The sequence below is a fragment of the Semicossyphus pulcher genome, unplaced genomic scaffold, assembly GCF_022749685.1.
Source record: "Semicossyphus pulcher isolate SPU_LCO1_2020_fin unplaced genomic scaffold, fSemPul1.0.p SCAF_9, whole genome shotgun sequence".
NCBI classification, from domain to species: Eukaryota; Metazoa; Chordata; class Actinopteri; order Labriformes; family Labridae; genus Semicossyphus; species Semicossyphus pulcher.
The window spans coordinates 19,728,541-19,752,981 of NW_027211770.1; the positions used below are offsets into that span (position 1 = coordinate 19,728,541).

The following is a 24,441-nucleotide window of genomic DNA, read 5'->3' on the forward strand; positions in this document are numbered from 1 at the left end:
CAACCAGAAACTGGGAGTACAATCAGCTTTGGAAGCAGACACAAGTAGGTTCAATACCTCAGAAAAGAAAACAGGTGAGGCTCAGCACATGTCGTGGTACGAACTAAAACTAATCATGTCATAGTAATGTAATGTTTGCAGACCCAAGAACAAAATACACACATGTTGTTGCAGAGATGGACTTGTCTCCCCAAAAGATCCGGATGCAGGTCTCACTTTGGTCCTGGGATTCCTAAAGTGACTTTTAAATAACTCTTCTGCCACCTAGTGGTGAAACTGAGGTGTTGCCATGTCTCCTGACTCAGACTGTGAACCTTTTGGCCCGGTTATCAGGGAGACGTCTGAGCCTGTGCAGCTAAAGTAAGCTACTTTATCTATTTAAACTGTTGTTGTTAGAGTTTATTAATGTTATATGCACTCTGCAGGACTACACATAGAGACCCTCTAAAACCCCTGCAGGGACCAGTGTACTAACAAGATCATTCCAGTTTGTCCGGGAAACTGTTGGAAAACTGTTTGCATTGTATTTCTGACTCTGTGGTTTGTACTTTAGATTCAGAAATAAGGTGTGGTAAAGGTTATTATTAAGTTTAGACATTAAAAAGAGAGAGAGAGGTCACACTGGGTTAGCAAGCAGGCAATGCAGCTAACTGCACAGAGGGTGAAGAGTTTGTGAAAATGAGTTTGCCGACTGTATACTCGGGCTGCACCTGCTGATTTGTAACTTTTGTTTTTGAAAGTTTAAACTGCAATGACTTGTTTGAAAATGTAAAAGTGCAACAGAGGGAACTCTTAAAATGATCTTGACCTACTGCATTCCCTGTCGACCTATCAGTAAACGGATTAGGAAACTACTAAGCACGCATTTGCACGGTTTTTGACACCACACAGGAAATAAACGACAGAAAGTTAATTATCTGAATTGATCGAGGCCTTGAGATAAGCCCCCGAATCATAATCCAGTTTTAAATCTAGAATATTCTGTGCTTACATGGTGCATTTTACATAATACATCCATGCTTTATCAACTGACCACAAACTGATCAGTAATTACTAATTAATATAAATCATGTTGGAAGAATAGGGGAGAAGCATGGGCTCAGTTGGCGCCTATATCTGATTTAACCCAGCGTGATGAACCAGCCCTGTAAGAGGTTAAATTGAGTCATGTTTATTGAACAGAGAATGAGACGGTGTGACCTCCGTCACTGATAAAAACATATAAGAATCTTTGAGGAAGAGAGAGAGAGTGATGGAAAACATGTCTGATTCAACATACATGGTTGATTTGTGGCCAAAAATGTTTCTAATCTGATGGATTAAAACAGCTGATGTGAAAACTATACAATGAAGAAGCAAACCTACCTGACCGCCTTCAGCCTACAGTCGTTATCTAAAAACTGGCTTACATGTAAATTGACCTCCAATTTGAATGACAAACAACTAATTTGAGTATTTCATCGTCTGTGTTGACAGTGTCAGGATGTGAGGAGAGCATGTTGAGGCTGATTAATAGCGGGTGGAATAGTTTGATGGTCTAATATTCGATATCCCTTTATCTTAAGGGAAAATAAATGAAGGCCTTCATATTGACGGTGAGCCCACAGGCAGAGTGAAAATACCTCGGATTAAGGCTGAGAGCAAAACTTCTCAAATAAGTTTGAACAAAAAATATTCCAGTAGTTTTGTAAATGAGAAAAAGAAGAAAAACAGTTGCACAGATGCCAATAACCTTGATCATGATATCGTGTTTGGTTTGGAACCACAACATATCATCAAAGTGTTCATCTTGTGTTGCACGACTGGGTCTGTTATCTCTTCACTGGCTTTTCTGCTGCACTGTTAGAGTGCATGTGTAGCAGTAAGACTCTTTACATGGCGATTCTCATTGTTCGGATGAATCACTCGCTGTTTGTAAATGTGACTCACTGCCTCTGAGTATTAGTCACGGTGCTGTTCAGGAAACAAAGTGGTTTTTGGTGGACTATATTGAGTTTGTATTTGAACAAGTTATTCACGTGATCTGCGAGTTTCAGTTCAAACATTTATGATGCAGACATCAGGGCGTGTATCGGTACAGAGTCCACGAATTCTGTCCTACATAGATTATAGTTTTATGCAGCTGTAAAGCGTGAAATTTACCTGCACATGGGACACTTTATTGTAGGTTGTAAAAATGATCTGTGCCATCGATGCACTGAAAAAAAAGTGGTGTGGAAATTACTGTAGACTAATTCCAGATCGTTGTACGAATCCTGTTTATTACATTTATTAAATGCATTTAAATCCCTTTTGAATGGCATTTTGTTGATGCCATTTTACATAAAATACACAAGACACATCAGAAGGTCTGTACGAGACATGACCACACTGGAAATTTAATCAACCCTGTCTTTATCTCTCAGAGATGCATGTTCGACTATTAAAAACAGACTCACAAATACACAGTGAGAACAATAAACTGAGCTTTTGTTACAAAAATACATTTCAAAATACTGTTTTTTAAAACTTAAAAAATTCAAATGAATTGTCAACACTTTAAATGAGAACAAAGAGGAAAATGTCTTCAGATAAAAGCGTCCTTGTCTTACTTAGTTTCTCACATATAAGACGATAACAAGCAGAGCAGAACACATCCACAGCCAGCTCATTCCTGAGCTGGGAGCTTGACCTTTCTCTTCTGGGTCCTGGCAGCCTCTGGCGTTGTTATCTGGCCTGATGTTGTTGGGGTTTCCCTCAAAGTGGACGGGCACACACTGGTTTTCAATCACCTCGCAGGCCAGGATCAGATGTTTGGTTTCCTTTCGGATGCTCCTGATCCCGCACGTCCCCGGCTCGCTCCTCACCGTCACAAAAGTGAACGGTTTATCACTGATGCACAGATTCTCCTTGAACCTCTTCCCCCCTTTGTTCGTGCACACGTCCCTCACCCTGTCCCGGTCCTCTGGTTGGAGGAAGGACTGTGTGGGTCTGTCACAGCCCCCGTGGTTCCTGATGTACTTCTCCCACTCGTTCTGGTCCATAGATTTTGGCATCCCCTCGCGAATGTGGCGTTTTTGGAAAGTGCTGTAGCCGTTGTTCCACTTGGAGCGCTGGCAGGGAGCGTCGTTCTTGGCAAACGTTTGGTGAGCCAGCAGGAGACAGACGGCCAGAGTGAGGAAAGCCCTGAGAGCAGCCATTATCTAGCAGTTCTGGAGAGGAACAAAGTCATAACAGAATGAAGACGCACGAACCTTTCGAGGGACATGAGACATAATAAAGTAAACAGTGTGTTCAAGAGCAGCCTGACTAAACCACAGCTGTCTGTCTGTCTGTGCAGTTTTTTTTACAACATGAAAGCGGGAGAGGAAGTAGATAATAATATAACAGAGAGAGAGTGACAGAGAGAACTTCCCTACCTGGTTTTGGCAAAAGAGAAGCTGTGGGCTACTTGTGATCAAAGCTGCAGATGTGAGGTCCTCTTTTCTGTCCTTCAGTTGTGGTTCCAAATTTCACTTCCTGTAAGTTGAGCGGGAGGAGGTGGCATAAACTGCATGTGCATTCCTACATGTCTCCACAGGGCTGTGCTTAAGAGCAGCAGCCGCGGTGATCCAGTTACAGCTATAAATACATGTTAAAGGTGCAGTGAGCTGTTTAGGATGTTAGCTGTGTGTGTGTGTGTGTGTGTGTGTGTGTGTGCCGCCTGAATAGTGTTTGCTTTTTCTTATGGGGAGTTTCAATACATGTTTAATCTAACTTTTTTGTCTGACCTTGTTTTGGTCAGGACTTTAAAAAAAGGACTTCAAAAGTACAGTGGAATATTTGTCTGCTCTTACGTCCACATGTAAGAGGGGATGAATTTAGACATTTAATTTAATTACGATTGAATAATATCTACTTGTTGATATAATATGGTCTTTTTTAAAGATTTTTTCGGGCTTTTTTTGCCTTTATTGATCGGAGCTGAAGAGAGACTTCTAATTGATACTATCACTTATTGGCATATACCTACAGTCTGCACCTTTCCACTTAGTAAGTAAACAATAATTATGAGCTGTACCATATAAGTAACAATATATATTACATATTAGTTTGATCCAGTTACATCTACATTCCTCTTCACTTCAGTGTCCATTCTTGGGTTTGAAATTTGTTTAAAAAGCAAAAATATGAAGTGAGTATTCGACTGACTGATTAAATACATGCAGACATACTATCAGAATAGATTTTCTACTCAGTTAAATATTGAAAACACATTGCCATTTCTAATTGGTTCAGTTAAGATAGTGTTTAATGCAAAAAATGTAAAATTAGCTTAAAGACCCCCTCCAGTGAAAATCTAGTGTTTAACCTTGTAACATCTCCATGTGGTGTTTTTCATGTGCTACATATCAGGGACAACATAAGCAGTCATCTCCATGGCTGGGCCTGTCTGCTTTTAAACTGCAGTGTACCAAGGACAGGCTGAACAACATGTTTTCAAATTGGCAGGTTTGAGACGTCACAAACCTAAGGAGCCAATCCCGTTAATGGACGGGGTGACACTATGCATATCATTATGTGCAACCTATGGCAACCACTTCGGCGATGCGCCAGCCAGCTGTAACCATCATCGTAATTTTTGCAAACTCACTACTGACTACTAACATTAACATTACTACTACTAATGACTACATTTCGAGTCTGCAGATTAAGGACTTTTTAATGAGGGGGGAGGTGCTAAGTAATTAAAGTTTTTACAGAAAAAACAAATCAGACAGTTTATTATTTCAGAGTGTTTTATACGTCTTAAAACATGAAATCCAACATAATTGGTGCATAAAACATCTGTGTTGGAAAATGAGTAAAAATACCCTTAAAGTAAAATATAACTCCAGAGACTTGTCTGAATTCTGACTTCTCATCTTGTCTGCCTGTCTCTCTTAAACTTGATCATTTGGGGCAGACGTTCCCCAAACGAGTCCCCTAAATTAGTTAGCTAATTTATTAAAATTTCTAATTTCTCTTCCTCCTGCTGGCATGAGTTTTCATTCCATGTGCAATTAAGTTAATATTCCTCCAACCCGTTAATGAACCACTCGCCCAGTTTATTTTAATTTTGATAAGCGAGTCAGGATTCTGGGGCATTTGTTTAGTGTCCCTAAAGTCTGCATATTATAATGAATTAGGTTATTTCCTTCTGTCTGTGCTTCATGTCCTGACAATCAAGTATCAGCTTCCAAAACCTCCAGCTTTCAATCCTGTATGAAAACAGTTCTTTAAAGATCATGTAGGCACTGATGAGATTATTTAATCGTATAAAAGACTTGTTGAAGATAACAATAAAAAGAACCAGTCTGATAAGGTGTAAGATTGAAATGTACTCTCTTGTTTCTCTGCTCCACACATGAGATTCTAAAGGTCACCTTTAGTCTCATGTCTAAGTGTAAACACAAGTCATTAGTGTTTAATTCACTAACAAGAAGTGTTACGTAACAGCCGATCAAAGTGTTATTGGTTTTAAGTGTGACTCGGACTAACCTTCTGCAAACAGGAACAGAGTTAGAGGCAGCCTCTATCTTTAACCTTTAAACCTTTACATGGGCAGGTATTCAAAGTGTAATAGATTATTGTCTTCTTCTACTTGTTGAAGTCTTTGTGGTTTAGTCAAGGATTTACCGAGTTCAATCTCTAGGTGTTTGAGGGTTGGTGTTTTTCTTCAGACTAAACAGTCCTGTACAATATTTAAAAATGTAGCTCTTTTAAAGAAATAACTCAATATGGGCAGAACAAGACAAATACTTATGCAAAGAAAATGCAAAGTCCTTGACACAAAGCCTCTCAAGAGTTCGAAGCAGGTGCCGTTTCCATTCAAGTATTTTATTGAGGTGCCCCCTTTGACAAGTTATATACAGACAGAAGAAGAAGAATCATTTTTTTCAAGTAGAATAAACACATGTACATAAATATAACTCATCCATTTACATTACCATGTGCTAAAATGACTTCAGAGCTGTAATGTTCACTTTATATATAACGCTTTAATCCTTCATCATAGAGTCCTTCAGTGTGTTTAATTACAAAATTGTACAGTTTGTGTAGATGCTCTAAAACTTGGTGCAAAATAAAATAACATAACACTAGATGAATGAATGAATTTATAGGTTTCATAAGTCTATGACATTTCATACAGTGCAGTGTGCTTGTGTTTCAAGGCAGGAAGATGTAACAACAGTGGAACATGTGCGACAAAGAAAATATATTTAACAGAGTATTTACATGAAGTGAAACTGACATCATTTAACTAAGTGCTTCTGTGCGAATTTGGGAGGAAAAACACAAAAATAAGCGACAGTGTCCGGTTTCTCTTTACGGCTTATAAAGTATTCGTCCTGTTGCAACTCACGAGCGAATACGTGTCTTGCTTTCTGCCCCGCGAGGAAGACGAGTATCAGTGATTCGTGTGTCTGAACGAGAACAGCTGAACGGGGCCGTGCTGTCGGCTACGGCTCCGTCTGCGGGGACGCTGACGGTTCGTCTTTCCGTTCCCCTGCAGAGGTCGAGTTCAGAGCCAGGTCTTGTTTTTTCTCTTTCGCTTTCTCTGGCTCCTTCATCCTGAAACATGAAAGGGAAGATTACAACTATTTCATCCCATTTGAAGCAAGTCAGCTGTAGTTTGTGACGATGTCCAGCAGAGGTCCTCGTTTGTTTAACATTCACAGATGGTTGTGCAGAAGTTTAGGGTTCTGGTGCACTAAAAAATGTTAACGCCGACCAAGACTGATGCATGTTATATGATGATAAGATAATTATTCATGTTAAAATAATAAACACTAAGAGGAGAAATGTGTTAACGCTTCTGTTGAACCGGAGCCAGAAGGTCTGCATTAATGAACACTAGGGGGTTACACTGTAGGTAACTGTAATTTCAGGATTAAAGGATTACTTCAGTGTTCACTGGGGTTAAACAATTTCTAAAACACAGGCAACACTGTGGGAATCCTCTCAACGTTTCTCACAAACATACATAAAAGCTTATTCCTCACGGTCTGTGGAATTTCTTTAAGCACTAACACTCTAAGAGAGGGGGTTAAAGTCTAGCCCGGCAGGATCAGTCACTATGAGTGGGTGGTTAATGTGAAGACAAGTGGTCATGTTAGGGTTTGGAGGTCAAAGGTGATGATTTCAAACTGTGACCTTGGCATGGGAGCTGGCCGGTTATTGTGTAGGACGTCCCAGCTAGAGGTAGAGCTGTCGCAGATCAGAAGACACAATCACATGACCAGAACAGACAGATTGAACATTTCAAAGAGACGGGGTGCAAAAACAAATCATTCATTCTCTCTCCCTCCTGCACTTTTGTCAAGCGATTGTTTGATCACACTTATTAAAGTCAGAGGTGCCCAAAGTAGGATATAATGGCGCCATGAAGGCTCCATGAGGAGGATCCAGGGGACAATCTGTAATCTCATTTATAAACTGGACAGTGACAGCAAGATTACAGGAATGAAAATAATACATCTCAAGAAATTGAAATCATATTTTTGTTCTTAGGGCTAAAGATTCTGGCAGATATGGGATCTTTGGGAACCCCTGATCGAAGCAGTGGGGAGGTTAAATCACTGACTGGTGGGACTCGGGGAAAAAAACAGCACACTTTGATTAAACTGAGGTCATTATGAGAGAAACAGCAACATGTTATTGCAGCAGAGGTCAGAAAATCAGATTATCCTGAGCGCTGATCTTAGGAGTCGCTTAAACGTTTATGGGGAAACCTTACAAAGAGGATTATCTGTTTACTGACATTTCTATAAGAGCCGGACCAACAACAATATTTGACTTTATTAAAAGTAGCTAATGGAATTTCACGAGGACTCATTAACAAATTGTTTGTTTCTATACTGTTCTGGCCCCAAAGGTTTTCCACAATAAACTGATAGTAATAATTTAGCACCGTTTGCTATATGAAAGATATAATCTCGAAGATTTTCATTTAAATAAATGTCTGTTAAGTCACTATCTGTCGCAGGTGGTGATGGTGATTGAATGAATACAGCAGTGGCAGCGCGCACAACTCCAAAAATAAGTTACAAAATATCGTTTCTCTTGCACGGTAGAAAATAAGATCCAGAAAAACAAAAAGCTCCGGCGCTCACAGGATCATGTGAAACTGACTTTAATGTGGGTCACGGATGAACGCGTTTCGGCTCTTATGCCGTCTTCAGCATACTAAGGAGGACAAAGGAAATGATCTATATGTAGGTGGAGCTAAGCGGCTGCTTTTCCGGTCTCTGCAAGTGTTGCAAGTAACAGGTAATCTCACGGTTCCCACTCGTCCTGGAAAACCTGGAAATTTAGAAACAAGTTTTCCAGTTATGGAAACATCTGGAAATGTATTAAAATGACCAAATATCCTGGACACAATTTATGTTGTCCTGGAAAATTTTAATTGCATTTTAATTCTTCACTCAGAACGCCTCCGTTAACCAAGGTGCGTATTTCTGTTTGAAACTTGCCTGTTGGTAGGATAAGCTGTGCGATGTCCCCTCCTAGTGGTGGCTGTATTTTTAAACCCATTGCGTTTCTGAGTTTGAGTTTTGACCCTTTGAGGTTGCTGTTGCTGGTTTGTTTGCAGTATTGAAGCAGCAGATTGTTCACAATGTGAAGTCGGCAGCTAACACTGTATGTCTGTGAAGGTTCTCAAAGATCAAGGTCATAATTTAAGTTTAATCCAAAAGGCAACTGGACTTGGTTGAAGTTCTTGAAGACGTTTCAGCTCTCATCTGAAAGGCGTCTTGAGTTCTAAATGACTGGTGGACAGAGCTAGAAATATAAGCCTCTGTAGGTCATTAGTATGCTAATAGATGTGTAATCAGGGGTGAGTCGTTAGCCTGAACTGTGTCTCAACGACCCATCAACACCAGTGGGTACTATCGACTCAGTGATACTGGGTTCACAGCTCAGGCTAACAACTCAAGAACTCTTCTAGAACTGAAGAAACCTTTCGGATGAGAGGTGAAACGTCTTCAAGAACTTCAACCAATTTGGATTAAGCTTAGAGCTAATACTGTAGTTCGCTAATAGAACTATATTCCTGTAAGTATGAGCACACGTCATTTTATGTTAAGCTAATTCTACACTCAGATGAAGGCAAACAGTCGAAAAAGGAAAGCGACCGTCAGCCAGGAAAATCAAGAGTTACAACCGGAGCCAACCGTTCAGATATCTGGGAAGTGTGCTCTCGCAATGTTTATCGCCATAGGTGCCGCCAAAGAGAACGAAACTGAGATCGTCGAGATTACAACTTTAATATCAGTTTAGTAATATAGCATTTAGAGACTGGCTTTCTGCTGAAAACTGGAAGGTGTTTTGCTCTTATCATCAACTTTCATTTTGTGCGGATTTTAGCAGCCCCTGAGGACAATTCTCATTTTCTCATTAGTTGAATTATATTTCCGATATATTTCCCAATAAACAAATCTGTGATTGATTAAAAAAAAAACAACCTTCCAGTCAGATTGTCCCTGCCGATGTTGGTCAGACTCTTATTTTGTCTCATGTCCCTGCGATGGTGTGAGTACACAGGACTCGTCTTTAGTTGTAATTCATTGTATTAGAAGGTATTTCAATATGGACTAGAAATTCCAAACTTCCTTCAGTAATCCTCTTTTAATCATGTTATGATCCAAGATCTGCGCTTCAGGATAAATGTCGCTCAAAAGAAAAATAATGAAGAACTAAAACAACACTGTCAGTTCTAGTGATGAATCCTGGTCAGTATGAGATCAGGTAAACCACCTGTTTACCGCGACTGTTTCATGGTGGAGGAGTTTAAAAAATCTGCCGAGAGATAGAAGATAGAGAATGAGAAGAGGCTGGGTATGTGTGCACGGTGGGGCTTCCATGGATCGCCCAGTGAAACCAGACTGGTTTCCAGTGTCTGCTGCAGCCAACAGAAACAAAAGAGGAAAACAGAAGGCCACCGACATGACCGAGCTTCTTACCGTATCGTCTTCACGATGAAGCGAACAATCACTGCCAGGCCGACACAGCCGCACATCACTCCTATGACTATCGCTGTGACTTCCCCTGCAGGAGAGAGACACACACAAAGAGGCGTGACAGGTGGAGGAAAACTTCCAGAAAAGCTGCAACAAACTGGAAAATCACATGTAGTCTTACCAGAGGAGAGCTCCTTCCCTGATTCTACAACACAGAAAGATTGAAACATTATTAGAAAAGTTTTTATTTCTCTGTCTCACAGTTCAAACACATTCATCAGTGGGGTTATCTCAGCACAATCTGCAGCTCAGCTGGTTGAAAATGTTATGTCAGGTCACCGTCGCTGCCTCTGACAGCCGTGCTGATATCACAGGCCTTCCAGTCCAGTCACTCTCCACAAAAGGCACTTTACACAAATTCTCCCCCCTTTGTCTTTGTCTCCCCCTCTGTCTCCCTCCATCACTCCTCTGTGTCTCCTCTTCCTCTCCCTTTTTTCCTCAGTTAAACTTGCGTGTTAACAATGGAGTCAGTGTTTAGCTTTTTGCAAAATCCTTCTCTCTAATCAGCCCGCTAACAAACACAGCTCCCCGTGTTTTCCCACCACTGCTCCTTTATTTCTGACTTTCTCTTTCTATTCCTGCCCACCAAAGGCTCTTTCACTCAGACAAAGTCACCGGTAATCCTTCATATTTACACAATTCTCTCCACATTCCTCTTTTTGCTCTCTGCATGGGTTGTGCTAATTGCTAGCTTTGGTCTGCATGAGCACTTTCTGGCATGTTACTGTGGTTTGCATTATGGGCAGCAATCCAACAATGTAGAGATGCAGTTTGGGTAAAACTCAGGAGGTCACAGCAACATAAACTCTCTTATTAACTCTTATTATTAGTATTATTAACTTTTATATCTCTTATTAAAGAAGAAGACATAATAATGATGAATTGTATCTGTGCATGCTCCGTCTGTCTAACCTGCAGTGAAGGAGGCGAAGACGACCCTGTGGTTGAGCGGCTGCGTGGCGCGATAGTTGTCCTGCAGCAGCATCCTCTCCGGCTCTTCAGATTTAGTCGAGTAAAGTAGCGTCTCCATCTTGAGCAGCTGCAGGGGAGAGGTGAAGGGGAGAGGGACGGGGTTAATAGTTTTACTAGTTACAGGTTGAACATAAAACAGAAGTAGGTTATGGTGTAGCAGTGGAGAGTCACAGCAAAGTTTACCAGTAGCTCTAAGTAAAAGTCACTGAGTAAATTGATTCAGATTCATGATTGATCTGCAAGTCACCAAGTTAAAGTTACTCTTAAATTTGTCACATTTGATATGTATTTTATACTTTTCTAAAAATGAATTCTGGTAGACGTTTTGGTAAGATAAAATCTACCACAACAACAAGAAAAATGTTATATATTAGCATTACTAGTTCCTGAAAAACAAACAAAATATGTATTTTGATGCTACATTACTCGTCAGATTAAGCCAGAGTAAATCTACAAAAACAATAAAGTCTGCCGCACAGATTTATCTGAAGAATTCTGTCCATTTGAAGCCTTAAACTCAAACTTGTTGCAGTTTGAGTTTTTGGACACTGAGCATTCAAATGTTTCAGAAGCCTTTAGAAGTGGTACTTTTTGGACTCTGAGGATATTTATGCTATTTATATTAGAGATAGACCGATATGGTTTTTTCAGGGCCGATACCGATACCGATTATTAGTAGTCAAGGAGGCCGATAACCGATATTTGGAGGCGATATTCATTTGCAGTAAAAGTGAAAATATTGGCTTCAAAATTTTGAATTATACAAACTCCAACACTTAACTTTGTTTAAATGCCTTTAAGCATATGTTTATTAAACAAACAAACAAAAAGCGCAGGGAGTTCCCAGGGTCAGCAGCATCTCTGATAAAGTTAACTGAAAATTTAAATAATAAAAAATAACTTCCTGAAGTTTTATAAAGTAAATAAAACACTCTGCATGCACAGCTTTCACTGCTGATTGGCTGTTACCCGTGCCATGGCTCTGCGTGTAACCAATCCGTGCTGTGGGTGGGACAATGCTGGAGACAGAGTAGTGACTGCAGACAGAGAGGCGCGGCTGCATCAGAGCCAAAATAACCCAGTTTTAAATTGATCTCTTATCGGCCGTCAAATTAAGCAAAAAGGCCGATGCCGAGATGCGTCAAAATGCCGAATATCGGCGCCGATAATCCCTATACCCGACTATCCCTAATTTATATGTCAATGTTGCTAGTACACATGGAAACAAATACACAGATGCCAGCAATGCAAGGTAACAAGGAAGAAAGTTTTAGTAATCCACACTTGTGCACATTTTTTTAACTTTATTTCAAGCTCAAGTTAGGAAATGATTGATTTTTTTTAGTTGAAGTCTTATAACATGTTTATGTATTTATTATTGTTGTATTTTATAGGGTATAATAGTGTTCAAAGCGTATCCTTATTTGCGACACTCGTCCTTAGAAGGGCAGGTCTCTCTTGAGAATGAGACCATGTGTCTCAATGAGATTACCTGTCTAAAGAAAGGGTAAAAAATGAAAATGATATGAAAAATATAGGACATTAAATTAGGAAATGTTTGGTTTGATAGCACTGGAACCCAAGAATAATTATTTATGAAACTATAATTAGCATTTCTAGGTTAAAATGGACAAATAATTTAATGATTGTATTATCAGTCTGAAGCATCACTGCTTTGGTTTATGTGAGTTAGGAGTGCATTGGTTAAAAACAGTGTGGTGCATATTTTCAAAGTAAAGGTTACCTGAGCTGTGTGCTCATCTCTTATTCAGGCTTCAGACAACATATCAATGCATGTTGGATCAGTTGACATTCAGTTTAAGCAAGTTTTATCTTCTTATCTGCCTTACCTGTGCCTTTGAGATTTGAACCCTCTCATGAAACACACTCCAGATGACGCTCTGGTAGCAGGGCGGCGTTGTTAGCGAGCCATTGTAGCGATAGTAGCGTCCCAGATCCTGAGGCAACAGGGACTGGATGTCAAAGGCTGGGATGAACACCTTCTGATCTGTCAGGGGGTGTACGGAGGAGAACAACAGGTAGGTGAGATCTTATTACTGCTGGGGTCAGAGAGGACATGTTTGTGCTGGAAAATAACTGATAACTTTGCTGTTTCATTTCTCCATTAGTGGTCCTAAGTATCTTAAAGGTGTCATAGCAAAGTGTCTATTTTATGTTAAAAATAAAAAGTAAAGTATTTGTGGTTTTATAAGTTTAAAGCTGACTTACCTGCATGTCTGACGCGGCTCAGGTAGTTGATGATGTTGTTAAATCCCGGGTTTGTCTCCTCACCTGTCTGGGAAAACAAACCTCAGGCTTTCATGTTCAAAACACTGCAGCAGTTATTCTACTCATTCCTTCATAATGCTGTTTGTTCACATCGTTTCATTACCACAATGAGAACTCCTAACACAGCCAGGCCGTCCCTCTTGGTCATGGCTGTGGACATGTTGGGGTAGAGCTCGGAGTTGTAGTGCACCACATGCAGCTGCAGAGAGGGAGAGAACTGTTAGAGGGACATGCTAGTTTGTCCTCCTGATATGTGAGGGTTAAAGAAGGAGAACGAGAGAAAGCTGCGTGCAAACTCACATTTCTTTCTAAGAGTATGACCGAAGAAATATAAAGAGCGACGAGGAGACTGATGTGAATGAGAAAGAGCTTAATTGTGGCATTATGTAATGAGAACGCTCATGCATGTCTGGTTTGTTTGTCCTCTCCTTCGTTTTTTTTTTCATAAACTGCGCAGGAAGTTTGTACTTTTTAATCTGCTTAAATGTCCTTTTTCTCTCCGTCCACTCAGCCCTGAAGAAAAGGTGTTAGCAAACCTGGATGCTGAGAGATGGACAGGAACCAAGGTGCTGAGACGGCTTAGCTTCTCTCCTTACTAAATTCTTACTCCATCCTTTCCCACCCTCCAAATCTTAGTCAAGTGTTATCTTCCTCTCTTTGGGATTTTTGGGAGCCTATTCTGGAGAAAGTGAGTATAAAGAGGGGATATAAGGCTGTTCATTTTAGGACATATATATATAATGTTACAATGTTGGATGTCCAGACTTAACGTGGGTGAAGTTTCAAATCTGTAGGTAAAAGTATGTTGGAGTAATCCCCAGGCTTCTCAGCTCAGTCTGCAGGCTGCTGTGAACGCCAGGTTTCACACTGTTTTTTCTACACGCTGCTTTGTGACGTCACAAAGTGCAGCCTCAGCGAGGCTATGGAGAGCTGGCCGATCGATAATTAAAAACAAAAAAATCATTTATTGTCTCTGACCAATTTACATGTAATGAATTATGTTTTCATGGAGTGATAAAAACTGCAGTGTAATCCATTTTTATTCTGATCTAAATTCCTCTCATCCTAATTTTTTATAGAGGTTCAATTAAATGTTACTTAAAATTCGATTGTGTAAAGACATTAACCAGCTTCCTAACCTCTCTCTGTGATTTATTGTACTTATTATCTTATAGGTGATCAAAACTGTAGGTTGAATATTGTTCCACATTTCTGCATATTTTATCCACACACATATCACTTTATTTACTTGGTAGAAATAGTGAACAGAAGGGACATTTCTATTGATGCAGGCCACCTTTGGGAGTCACTGACATTGTAAATCTTTTTCTTTCCTTCATTTAAATAATGTCTGAATTTTTACGGAGGTTTACTCTGAGTTCATCCTTTCATTTAAAAAGTACCATCATCACTCTACTCGACCTTGACTCAGTTTAACTGTGATTTCTTGTGAGAGGATTTTATCGTTTACAGAGAGCTCAATTTGAACGAACCTCTGCATCTGCACTCAGGCCGTTGATGGTGTGTTCGCTGCCCCCGTGGCTCGGCCCGCCGCTGCCCCAGTGGAGGTGCATCTGGGCAGCTGTGAAGAGCCACGGCAGCCCCCCGATACCCATCCAGTCCGGCAGCTCGATCACCACTGAGGAACAGACAGGGAGAAGATAATCTATCAAGAAATACTAGGTAGGGATACGATGAAAATGTAAAAGTATTATATAAAAAATAACTCATCTCCTGTACTAATAATGGGGCATAAAGAGGTTGCAGTAGAGGAGGCTGCAGGGAAAAGAGATCAACCATTAACCTGCTCTGATACCTAAAACAGGTTCATACAGGAAGCTCGAAATCCATCGCTTTCATTGTTACCTGTGTGTCCGTTGTTATGCAGAGTGAAGGGGTTGTTCCCGTGCTGACCGTAGCCCAGCGGGGTCAAAGGGATCAAGTTGGGGTCATATTTAGTCTGCGTGGTCATAACATCAACAGGGGACTGAGAAGTACCTCCACAGGCAGGGAAATACTGGGACCACTCAGACTGACCCACCAAGCCTGTGACAGGAGAGAAGACAGAAACGATGATGTCACAGATTACACAGCCCACTGACTCGCTGTCATCCTGTGAAAGCCTCCATTGATCAGGCTGTAATTACACAAGACAATTAATCCTCACTGTTTCTGCGGTTCACAGCTCCATGGTGGTCCGTTTGATAAATCATATAATAAATGTTGAATAAAAGATTTCCAGGACTGGACAAGGCGGGTTATGAGCGATTGACAATACGCTCTTTGCTACTTTAATTCAGGAAAAAACCTGCGATTAAGTTGAATTATAGAGACTGAGATTTTTCAGTAATTGCAGATTCCACTTTCCAGTACAATCCTTATTTCATATCTTTTGTCATCAACATTTAGCCCAAATATTTTTTATTTCCAGATATATAAGTTGCTGTCTTTCCCATATGATGTCTCTTTAAGGTTAATATACTTTCAAACTGGCTCTGGATCAAACTAAAAGACTAAGATCGTCAAACTCAGATGCAGGTTACATGAACCTCCTGTGAAACACGGGCTCGGCTCTGCTACCTACAAAAGCAGTTAATCCAGGCACTTCATTCTATAACTAATGTTGGATGCTTAAAAGCATTATACAATCAAAATCGAATGTAACTTACTCTTCCAACTTTGGTTACACAGTATCATCCAGCAGTTCTGTTATCTTCAGTGTAAGAGTGGTCAAATAACAGAAATTGATGAGCCTAACAAGGTAAACTGAAAACCCCAAATTTGTCACTGATAACAGTCAGCTAGAGTTTTTTTTTTGAATTATTAGGCTGAATACACACGTAGATTAAATATAAAATGCCCTTTTTCCTCAGCCTAACATTGAGATGAGATAGTATAAATTATTTCCGATATAAATTAAGAATATTCCTTAATTTCCTTAGTGTTCTTTCTTCACGTCGGGGAATGACACACTTTTTCAACAGATAAACACACAGTGTTGTTTCTAATAAACGCCCGCAGATGCTACAAATTGATGCTTTTGCTGAATCTTTAGCTAGATTTGAAAATTAACGACTGAATATTGACTTATTAAATTAGATTTTCATAGCATGCAAAGATGTAAATTTGGCCACATTTCTATACCATGTTTTCCATTTCCATTTTTTATTTAATAATAAAATTGATTATAAAATAATAAAATAATATAAAAAAAACTGTACTTCTATTTGTACTAAAATGTAGAGACTACCTCTACATAAGATAATTGAAAAAATATCATCATATAATATTGTTATAATGTCAATAATAATATATCAAAATACGAATGCAGTTACAGTGGGGCTACAGCAAGCATCTACGGCATATAGCCAATACTCTGCTATACTGTTAACGTCTAATATCAGAAAATATACTCACAGTGTGTGTGACCTGTACAGTTATTGTGAAATATGCTCTATATTTTAAATTCTTAATGACACATAAACAAAGACAGAATTTACATAAAAAATAGAGAAAAAATATTGAGAAACTAACTGATGGAGAGGAGAGGGATTGAGTGAACCAGGAGGTTTACTTAGTAAGAGAGAAACTGGTCTCCCACATTGCATAATAAAAGAAAGTTAAAGAAAGAGTCTGAAAGAAAAAGACTGAGTCAAAGAATCTGATTTCAATTGCAAAGGAGAGGAATGCTTTAGAGAGCAGCTCACGCTGACAGAAATGTGTCAGTAGGGTGCAAAGAGAGCCCGCTGAAAAACATGCACATTCACGTTTCTGTAAATGTTAAAGTTATAAACAAGCATGTTTATGTTCAATGGTTAGAGCAAATGCTAAGAGTGAATAAACCCAATAGTGAACCCTAAAGTACTGTACCACGTTTGTACCACAATCGAGATGTAAACACCTCCTGCAACCCCCACCTCTAATCTGTTCTCGGCCCCCTGCCCCTCTCCTCTCTCTACAGAAAGCCCCGCACCACAACACGACTTCAAAAGTGAGTCCCGTTGCCCCGCCATCGGTCGTCATGGGGATCTCCATGGTAACCGGAGGCCGAAAAATCCTGACCCTGTGCGCCTGCTCTACCTCGACCCTAGCATGCTGCACAAAGACACACACACAAATGCAGATTCACTCAGTCAGAGCATGATGAGGCAACGGTGAGGCTGACATTCCCTCGATTACTTTACGTAACTGTTTCATGGAAAGAAGCGTCTCTGAAACCGTGAAACGAGGCTCTTTCATGTGTGAAAACAATGTTGAGCATGAAAACCTGACTTTACACATCAGCTAACAAGCTCAGCAACGGCTGCATCATGCAAAGCTGTGTCACACAACATGCCTCACACACACACTTATTTATTCAAGCAATGTGCAAACTGTAAATGAATCACTTTTATTTTGAAAATTCTAAGTGAAAACACACACAAAAAAGCGTATGAATGCAAGAGATGCATCACTCAGCATATTGGCTAACTGTGGATAAATCTGTGACTTTTATTTTGAAAAATCTGGACCAAAAAGCACAAATTAAACACAACCGAATGCAATAAATGCATCACTCAGCATGTTGACTAGTCTAAAAAGCACACCACATGTTTCTGCACCGTACACTTGCCTCCATATCCATTATAATAATGCTTCAACAGCCTATGGATAATCATACAACATGCCTCACACATACTCGCGCTTATTCCAACAATGTGCCAACTGTGGATGAAGCCCCGTGATTTTATTTTGAAAAACCTGGACTAAAAAAACACACATTAAACCTTTCTGTGTGCAAGACTTGATCACTCATTATATTGGCTCCTAGTCTCGAAATAACACCACGTTTCTGCACCATACACTTCCCCTATATCTATTATAATAATGCCTAAACAGCCTGTGCATAGATGCACGAGTCAAACAACATGCCTCATGCTTAGCTGAGCAATGTGCAACAGTAGATAAATCCCCGTGACTTTTATTTTGAAGAATCTGGACCAAGAAGCACTATTAAAACACAGCTGAATGCAAGAGATGTATAACTCCGCCCATTGGCTTGTCTATATCTATTATAATAAAGCCTAAACAGTCTGTTTGAATACTGTGCAAATTGTGGATAAATCCTTTGCGACTTTTATTTTGAGAAATCTGGACCAAAAAACACGGATTAAACCTTTCTGAAGGCAAGACTTGATCAATATATTTATATACGCTCCTAGTCTCAAAGTCCCACCACATGTTTCTGCACCACACACTTGCCTCATACATGAGTCAAACCACATGCCTCATGCTTAGTTGAGCAATGTGCAATAGTAGATAAATCCCTGTGACTTTTATTTTGAAATGGACCAATAAGCACAATTTAAACACGGCTGAATGCAAAACATGTATAACTTAGAATACTGGCTAGTCTAAAAATGACACTACATGTTTCTGCACAACACTCATGCCTTCATATCTATCATAATAATGCCTAAACAGCCTGTGGATAGATACACGAGTCATGCGACATGCCTAACAAACACACTTACACTTAGTTGAGCATTATGCAAACTTTTATTTTGAAAAATCTGAGCCAAAAAGCACAATCTACCACAGCTGAATGCATCCATCACTCATTATATGGGCTGGTCTCTAAATGACCCCACCTGTTTCTGCACTGTACACTTGCCTTTACATGTATTATAATAAAGCCTGAGCAGCCAATGTATGGATACCAGTTAGCTCCAGGCACAGCCCCCACACTTTATTCTGCTTGTACTGTATATTGGTGTTGCCCTCCTGAATACATGCAGAGAGTGGTGGCCTGTGTGCCCCATTCATTCCCACAATGTCATTGTCCACGGCATAGTTCAGCCAGTGTGCGTCCACAACACAATAAACACATAGGTTATTGTGCGCTGCAACAATAAGAGCACGATTTGGTATGCTTTAGCTTCGCCCCGTCCCATCTCCCTCTCTCCCTCTCTCTCTCTCCGTGCAACACCCTCATCCTCGTGCACCTGCCTCCCTCCTCCGCCCGCCTCGCTCTATCTGCCCCTTCTTCTTGCCTTCTTCCTCTCTATCTCCCTCCACCCCTTCATCATCTCTGTGCGAGTGCTGTGCTCATGCCAGCTTGTTGAGCTGTAACTAATACAGACAGAGAGGGAAGTAGGGGGAAACAGAGGGAGAAGAAATGAGAGGGGGGGAGGACAAATCCTAACAAACTTACACAACCTTTTATGACAGAGATATATGCTGAATATGTGAACATGAAGTCAGACAGTTCCCTGATTTTCAAGAAAGTAGCGGACTAGATTAGCAAAACTCATGATGTAGGCTAGTGGATATCAAACTGCTTCACTAGGACAAACTAATTCAATCATATAAAATGTTGTTACCTTTTTATTATAGAATTTACTCCTTGTCCATAAAACTCTAAATTATATATGATATTTGGGATACCACCCTCTGTTTGTGTTGTCTTCTCGTATCGCTCTCTGCTGCACTTGCATTGCTTCTGAATGAGATTCAGCTGTACAATTAAACTTGAACTTACCTTTGTAGGTCCACGGAGTGTCCTCTGAAAAAAAGAATGAAATAAAAAACACTTATTTTAGCAAGTTTAGCTCCTTTTTTAAAACTTTAAAGTGGCTCTAAATTCAATTTAGGTAACAAACACTGAACAAGACAATATGTTTTGCTTCCATCACTTCTAATCTATAACTAGTTGTACTTCTAAGATCATTACACTACAACTGACTAAGTTACACAGATTTATCCTTTAACACTATTTTATTACTACTCCCTTGCTACTACTCACACTGAAAAACCAAAACAATCAACTCATAGCAAAGTAAAGCAAATCAAACATAATGCAGATTATCATGTTAATTAAGACCTTACCGGCAGCATGGGCAGCTGTCCACTGCAAACACAGAAGCATTAGAAGGATAAAAAGACCCAAAGAGTCCATGTTAGCCCTCCTTGCCCATACACAGAAATGAATAATAGTGGACGGAGAGATGAGGAGCAAGTGGGAGAGAGAGAGAGAGAAAGAGAGAGAGAGAGGGCAGCAGGGGGGAGACTGAATGGGTCCAGCGATCCCACCTGCCACAGCTAGAGTGTGGATGTTACACACTGTTACACAGGACTATGCATAACAAGGATTGAAGGAAAACAAAAGAGAGGAAGAGTGGGCAAAAGTGGTGAGACGACACCGCAAAGAGGGACGAGCGAGGGAGAATTAATTCAGTGTTTGTTGCTGGACAAGGCGGGAGACACAGCAGAGGGTGAGAGGGACAGAGTGCAGGGCTGAGAAGAGGGGGTTTCAGCATGGGAAGAGCGGGGTAGAAAAATGACAAGCAGTGTAAAGGAAGGGGAATAAAAGGGGGGCAATATGATGCAAAAATGTACAGATCACAAGAGGTAAATGGAAAAGGGTGGATCTGAGATGAGGCCCGCTAAAGCTGCTATGTTTTTAAGGTCTTATGGGTGACAGTTTGACAATAAATTCAGATCTCAACTGTCCTTATTAGACACTCAGAAAAATACTGGAGGTGAGCAGAGGAAGTAAGAGAAGGGGGTGAAGAAGAGGACAGACATGTCACTCAAAGTAGCTCCCAACCTGTTTTTCAAGTGACCCTACAATACGCTAACGTCTTCTAACAAAGGCACTCTGAGTCTGCCAATAAAGTCTGGTTTGGTGAGGTACGACTGTGATTTCTGGATCCCTCCCATCTTTGTTGAAAGAATACGACAATGTACAATGTTATATTGGAAATGTAATTTAGGTAATAAAACCTATTTTAATCTCTTAATTTGTTTGGGTAGTGCACAAATCAATATAATCTTTTAAGCACAAGTTTCACGTCTGTAATCTTTGACCAGTTCAAGATGTGGGCGTCAATTTCACTCAGATTTTCATTTTTATAATAATAACTTTATTATTATTACTTTAAACATATTTCCAACTGCGAGTCATCATCTCAAGAACCCTAAAAATCAACTCTCATCCTGACGTGGAGTGCTGTCCCGCTGGTTGGGCTAGCAAAAAGGCCATTCAAAATAAATGGTTATAAAATAGTTGTCTGATATGAAGGCTATGCTGATCTCTGGAATTAAACAGGCTACATTTTTAAGGACTTATAGCATAAGACATATGATTTATATATTATATTACTAAATATAATTTAATAAATGTTAACTGCTGCTCTTTTTTTCCATGACAGGTATTTCATGTACAAAACATATACTAATTATAAATATTGTGTGTTGTACTATGTAGCATTTAGAATTTGTTACATCATGATAAAAGACGTATTAATGCAGTAACAAATAATCATATAGCAATAACAGTGCAGTGTGTGTGTACGACATGTATAATCTTTCTTATGTCTGTTTCTTCTGTGTGGAATCTTAAGGCCTTAAGGCAAAATGTTTTGTTTCAGGCTGCTGGCATTTTTCATGCTGCCTCACTGTCACGGCTCACGAGGACACGTGAATAGTAAGGAGTCATGCATACCTGACAATTCCCAAATTGAAATTTAGTCTTCTTAGAAATGGTCCAACGTTTGACTTGTTTACTGGATTTAATAAAATAGCACCAGTATAGTTGCAAATGTTCAATGTGTTTGTAGTCTGAACACTATGAATCGTGTTGAAAAATTCTATACTGCGGACTTCCACTGTGTCTCTATGTAAAGGTTACATAAACTGAACATAATGTACACAGATTCTTGGACATGTTCACGTTTTAAACACAAGGGGGAGCCCTCTCCACGTGACACAGTTTGAGCTGCTTCCTCAAACGGAAATATGCACCCTAAAACATGACTTCAATTGTGTAATTCCTTCATATACATCATTAAAAAGTGGTTACAATTCTGGAGCTGCTCCATAAATCGTGAATGTAGGAGCGAGGGATGTTATTTTCATGGGAAATATCGATTCACAGCTACATTACTAGCCCAAATCATTATATGTAACACTCACGTGAGCCCATGTCTGCACTTCAACTGCAAACTGCCGACCCATGACGTCACCAATTAAAGTTTGGGTGCACTGCTGAGTTTTTTGTACCTCAAACGCTGGAATATCGATCTAATTCGCGTTTTTATGGTGGATTTTCTCATTAAAATCACTTACTGCATTGAGTATAGCACCTCTAAAGGAGCTTTAAATAACAAATAGATAGATTAGCTATTGTAAAACTATTCTGTCTATAACATAAGAATGACTTTAATGTATTTTTACTGTCCTAATCCTAATTGTTACGAGTTGTCCCCTAATGTTTATACTTTTTGTGTATTTATCAGCCTTTGATGTTTCTACTTATAGAAGAAATTGTTGCGTCCAATTCAACGTGTATCGTATGATTTTCTGACGAGGTTGTTGTTAGCTTCTAGATTATTCCTTGTAAACAACCTATTTATTTTCCCTAAAGGCTATTTTTGTGATCACGTGACAAGGCAACCTAAACATAGACTGTAATTCTCTCTACTGGCTAGACACGGGTGAATATTTGCTGCAATTTTATTTCAGTGGTGGCGAATATTTCTCACGTGAGCTCAGATGTCTGGCACTAAAGCTGCTGTTTTATTTGTTCTCCACCTCTTCAGCCTGTCTCTCTCCTCTCCATCTTTTCACACTGTGTTCTGGCTCGCTCAAACGTGAAGCGCTTCAGCCAAATTATGCAACAGCAATAGGTCCTGTCGGCCTCCCATTGGTCGCTCAGCGTTCCGTGCAGGGGGCGTGGTTAGAATATTTTCACACGCCATTGGCCGCGTCTTCGCTGGGGGCGTGTCAGCTGACTTCATTCACAAATCTAGCAGCGGAGTATCTCTGTGACATGTGAATATGGCGCTGTTTATAGTGATGAACACATGTCCCGGCTCCGCAAATGTGAGCCTCGCGGAAAAAGTAGTTTCTCGAGCTTTCTAGTGGACGTTAATACTAATTAGCAATGCTAGGTTTAATTATATGTTAGTATTTACTGTAATCTGCTGTTGGACTACAGCTATTTAGCAAAACAAGCGTTATTCTTGACATGTGATTGCGCTTGTTATCAGTTTGTTGATCCACCAATGCCAACGCTGAATATATAATCTCAGAAAGAACGTGTGACAGAGAGAGCGAGAGAGACTGCAAAAGGCTGCTTCATGTCGAATAATCAATGCTTTAAATCTCAAAAACAAACTCTTAACCGAACTTTTCCTGCTTATAATGTTAAGAAACAAGAATGTGAGGCACATACTGCCATGTGGGTAGAAAATGAATATATGTGTCATCTGTTTTCTCTGGTTAAAACGGTTTGGCTGTAATATACAGTTATGTAAAATTCCTCTGGTTAAGAGGAGGGTGAAGGAGGGAAGGACTGGCAGACAGGTGCAGTGCAGAGAGGAGACAGCAGCAGCAATTGTTCCTTCAGCTGTCCTGGTTACCAGGTGAAACGTGAGACATGCTGCTCGGCATTTGCAATGAGAGTGGAGACAGTTTACAGTTTAGTCTCACTTTAGGCCCCTGTCTTCCCTTCAGGCGGCTCAGATTTCTGTTTTGGTGTCTCGCTCTAACCACACCTACTCTTGCATTTGGCCTTATAGGAACTCCTGCATGCTTTGACAATGACCAAGGCTGCAAGATAAACTTCAACTGCCAACATCCTATTCTATATGACTATATATGTTCAAGCTCTCCTTATGTGAACCATAGGATTAGCTATTGCACAAGTCTGTATGACAGTTTAGCACACACGCCTACAAGTCAGTTTAGGACACAGGCCTACATGTCAGTTTAGGACACAGGCCTCAGCAGTGAAATCATTCACATTATGTTGTAACTTTAGAGGCAAAAACACTACTGAGTCATTCCAGATGTCAACACTTCATTTCCACCTTAAATAACCCAACAGGAGAAGGCTGTATGCTCCATATGAAGGACCAATTTGTTGCATTGCACTTCAATGGGTTTGAGCTTAACATGATCACTACTGTTGAATTCTCAAGCATGTCAACACAAGGCACGATAGTGAGAAGAGGACGAGAAAAACACCACTGGGGGAAGGGACGAAAGGGGGAAGGGAGACGAGGAGATGAAGGGATGGAAATGATGGGGGTGGTCTTCAGCAACCATGAACCCAGAGGAGGTTCATTGAGTTCATGTGCTGCAGAAGAATGCTGTGGGGGGTTGGAAAGCTTTTTCT

At 40.1% G+C, this 24,441-nt stretch overlaps 2 protein-coding genes across 5 annotated transcripts; both read right to left on the reverse strand.

Annotated features, from left to right (window-relative positions):
* Positions 1–2,241: 2,241 nt before the first annotated feature.
* Positions 2,242–3,483, reverse strand: LOC138584680 (uncharacterized). Its single transcript, XM_069656975.1, has 2 exons — positions 3,399–3,483; positions 2,242–3,191 (listed from the first exon to the last, which is right to left on the reverse strand). The coding sequence occupies exon 2, from the start codon at positions 3,177–3,179 to the stop codon at positions 2,592–2,594; it is 588 nt and encodes a 195-aa protein (XP_069513076.1). The 5' UTR covers positions 3,180–3,191; positions 3,399–3,483; the 3' UTR covers positions 2,242–2,591.
* Positions 3,484–5,823: 2,340 nt separating this feature from the next.
* ca14 (carbonic anhydrase XIV) lies at positions 5,824–20,236 on the reverse strand. 4 transcript variants are annotated; one of them, XM_069655416.1, is made up of 13 exons: positions 20,148–20,236; positions 19,801–19,824; positions 15,147–15,326; positions 14,774–14,919; positions 13,384–13,479; positions 13,221–13,287; positions 12,842–12,999; positions 10,932–11,058; positions 10,141–10,164; positions 9,963–10,047; positions 9,757–9,798; positions 7,156–7,209; positions 5,824–6,573 (listed from the first exon to the last, which is right to left on the reverse strand). In XM_069655416.1, the coding sequence occupies exons 1-13, from the start codon at positions 20,215–20,217 to the stop codon at positions 6,462–6,464; spliced, it is 1,185 nt and encodes a 394-aa protein (XP_069511517.1). In that variant the 5' UTR covers positions 20,218–20,236; the 3' UTR covers positions 5,824–6,461. The 4 variants fall into 4 exon arrangements, with proteins under 4 accessions (XP_069511517.1, XP_069511519.1, XP_069511520.1 ...); XM_069655420.1 differs by having other exon boundaries at positions 6,485–6,573; positions 9,765–9,798; XM_069655418.1 differs by lacking the exon at positions 9,757–9,798.
* Between the last annotated feature and the right edge of the window lie 4,205 nt (positions 20,237–24,441).

Excerpts from the sequence above, each read along its gene's own strand:
- LOC138584680 (XM_069656975.1), bottom strand. The coding sequence starts at position 3,179 with ATGGCTGCTCTCAGGGCTTTCCTCACTCTGGCCGTCTGTCTCCTGCTG.
- ca14 (XM_069655416.1), bottom strand. The coding sequence starts at position 20,217 with ATGGACTCTTTGGGTCTTTTTATCCTTCTAATGCTTCTGTGTTTGCAG. Across the intron at positions 15,327-19,800 it reads CACTCCGTGGACCTACAAAG|GCTTGGTGGGTCAGTCTGAG; the intron begins GTAAGTTCAAGT and ends CTCCTGTCACAG. Across the intron at positions 10,048-10,140 it reads AGGGAAGGAGCTCTCCTCTG|GGGAAGTCACAGCGATAGTC; the intron begins GTAAGACTACAT and ends TCTCTCCTGCAG.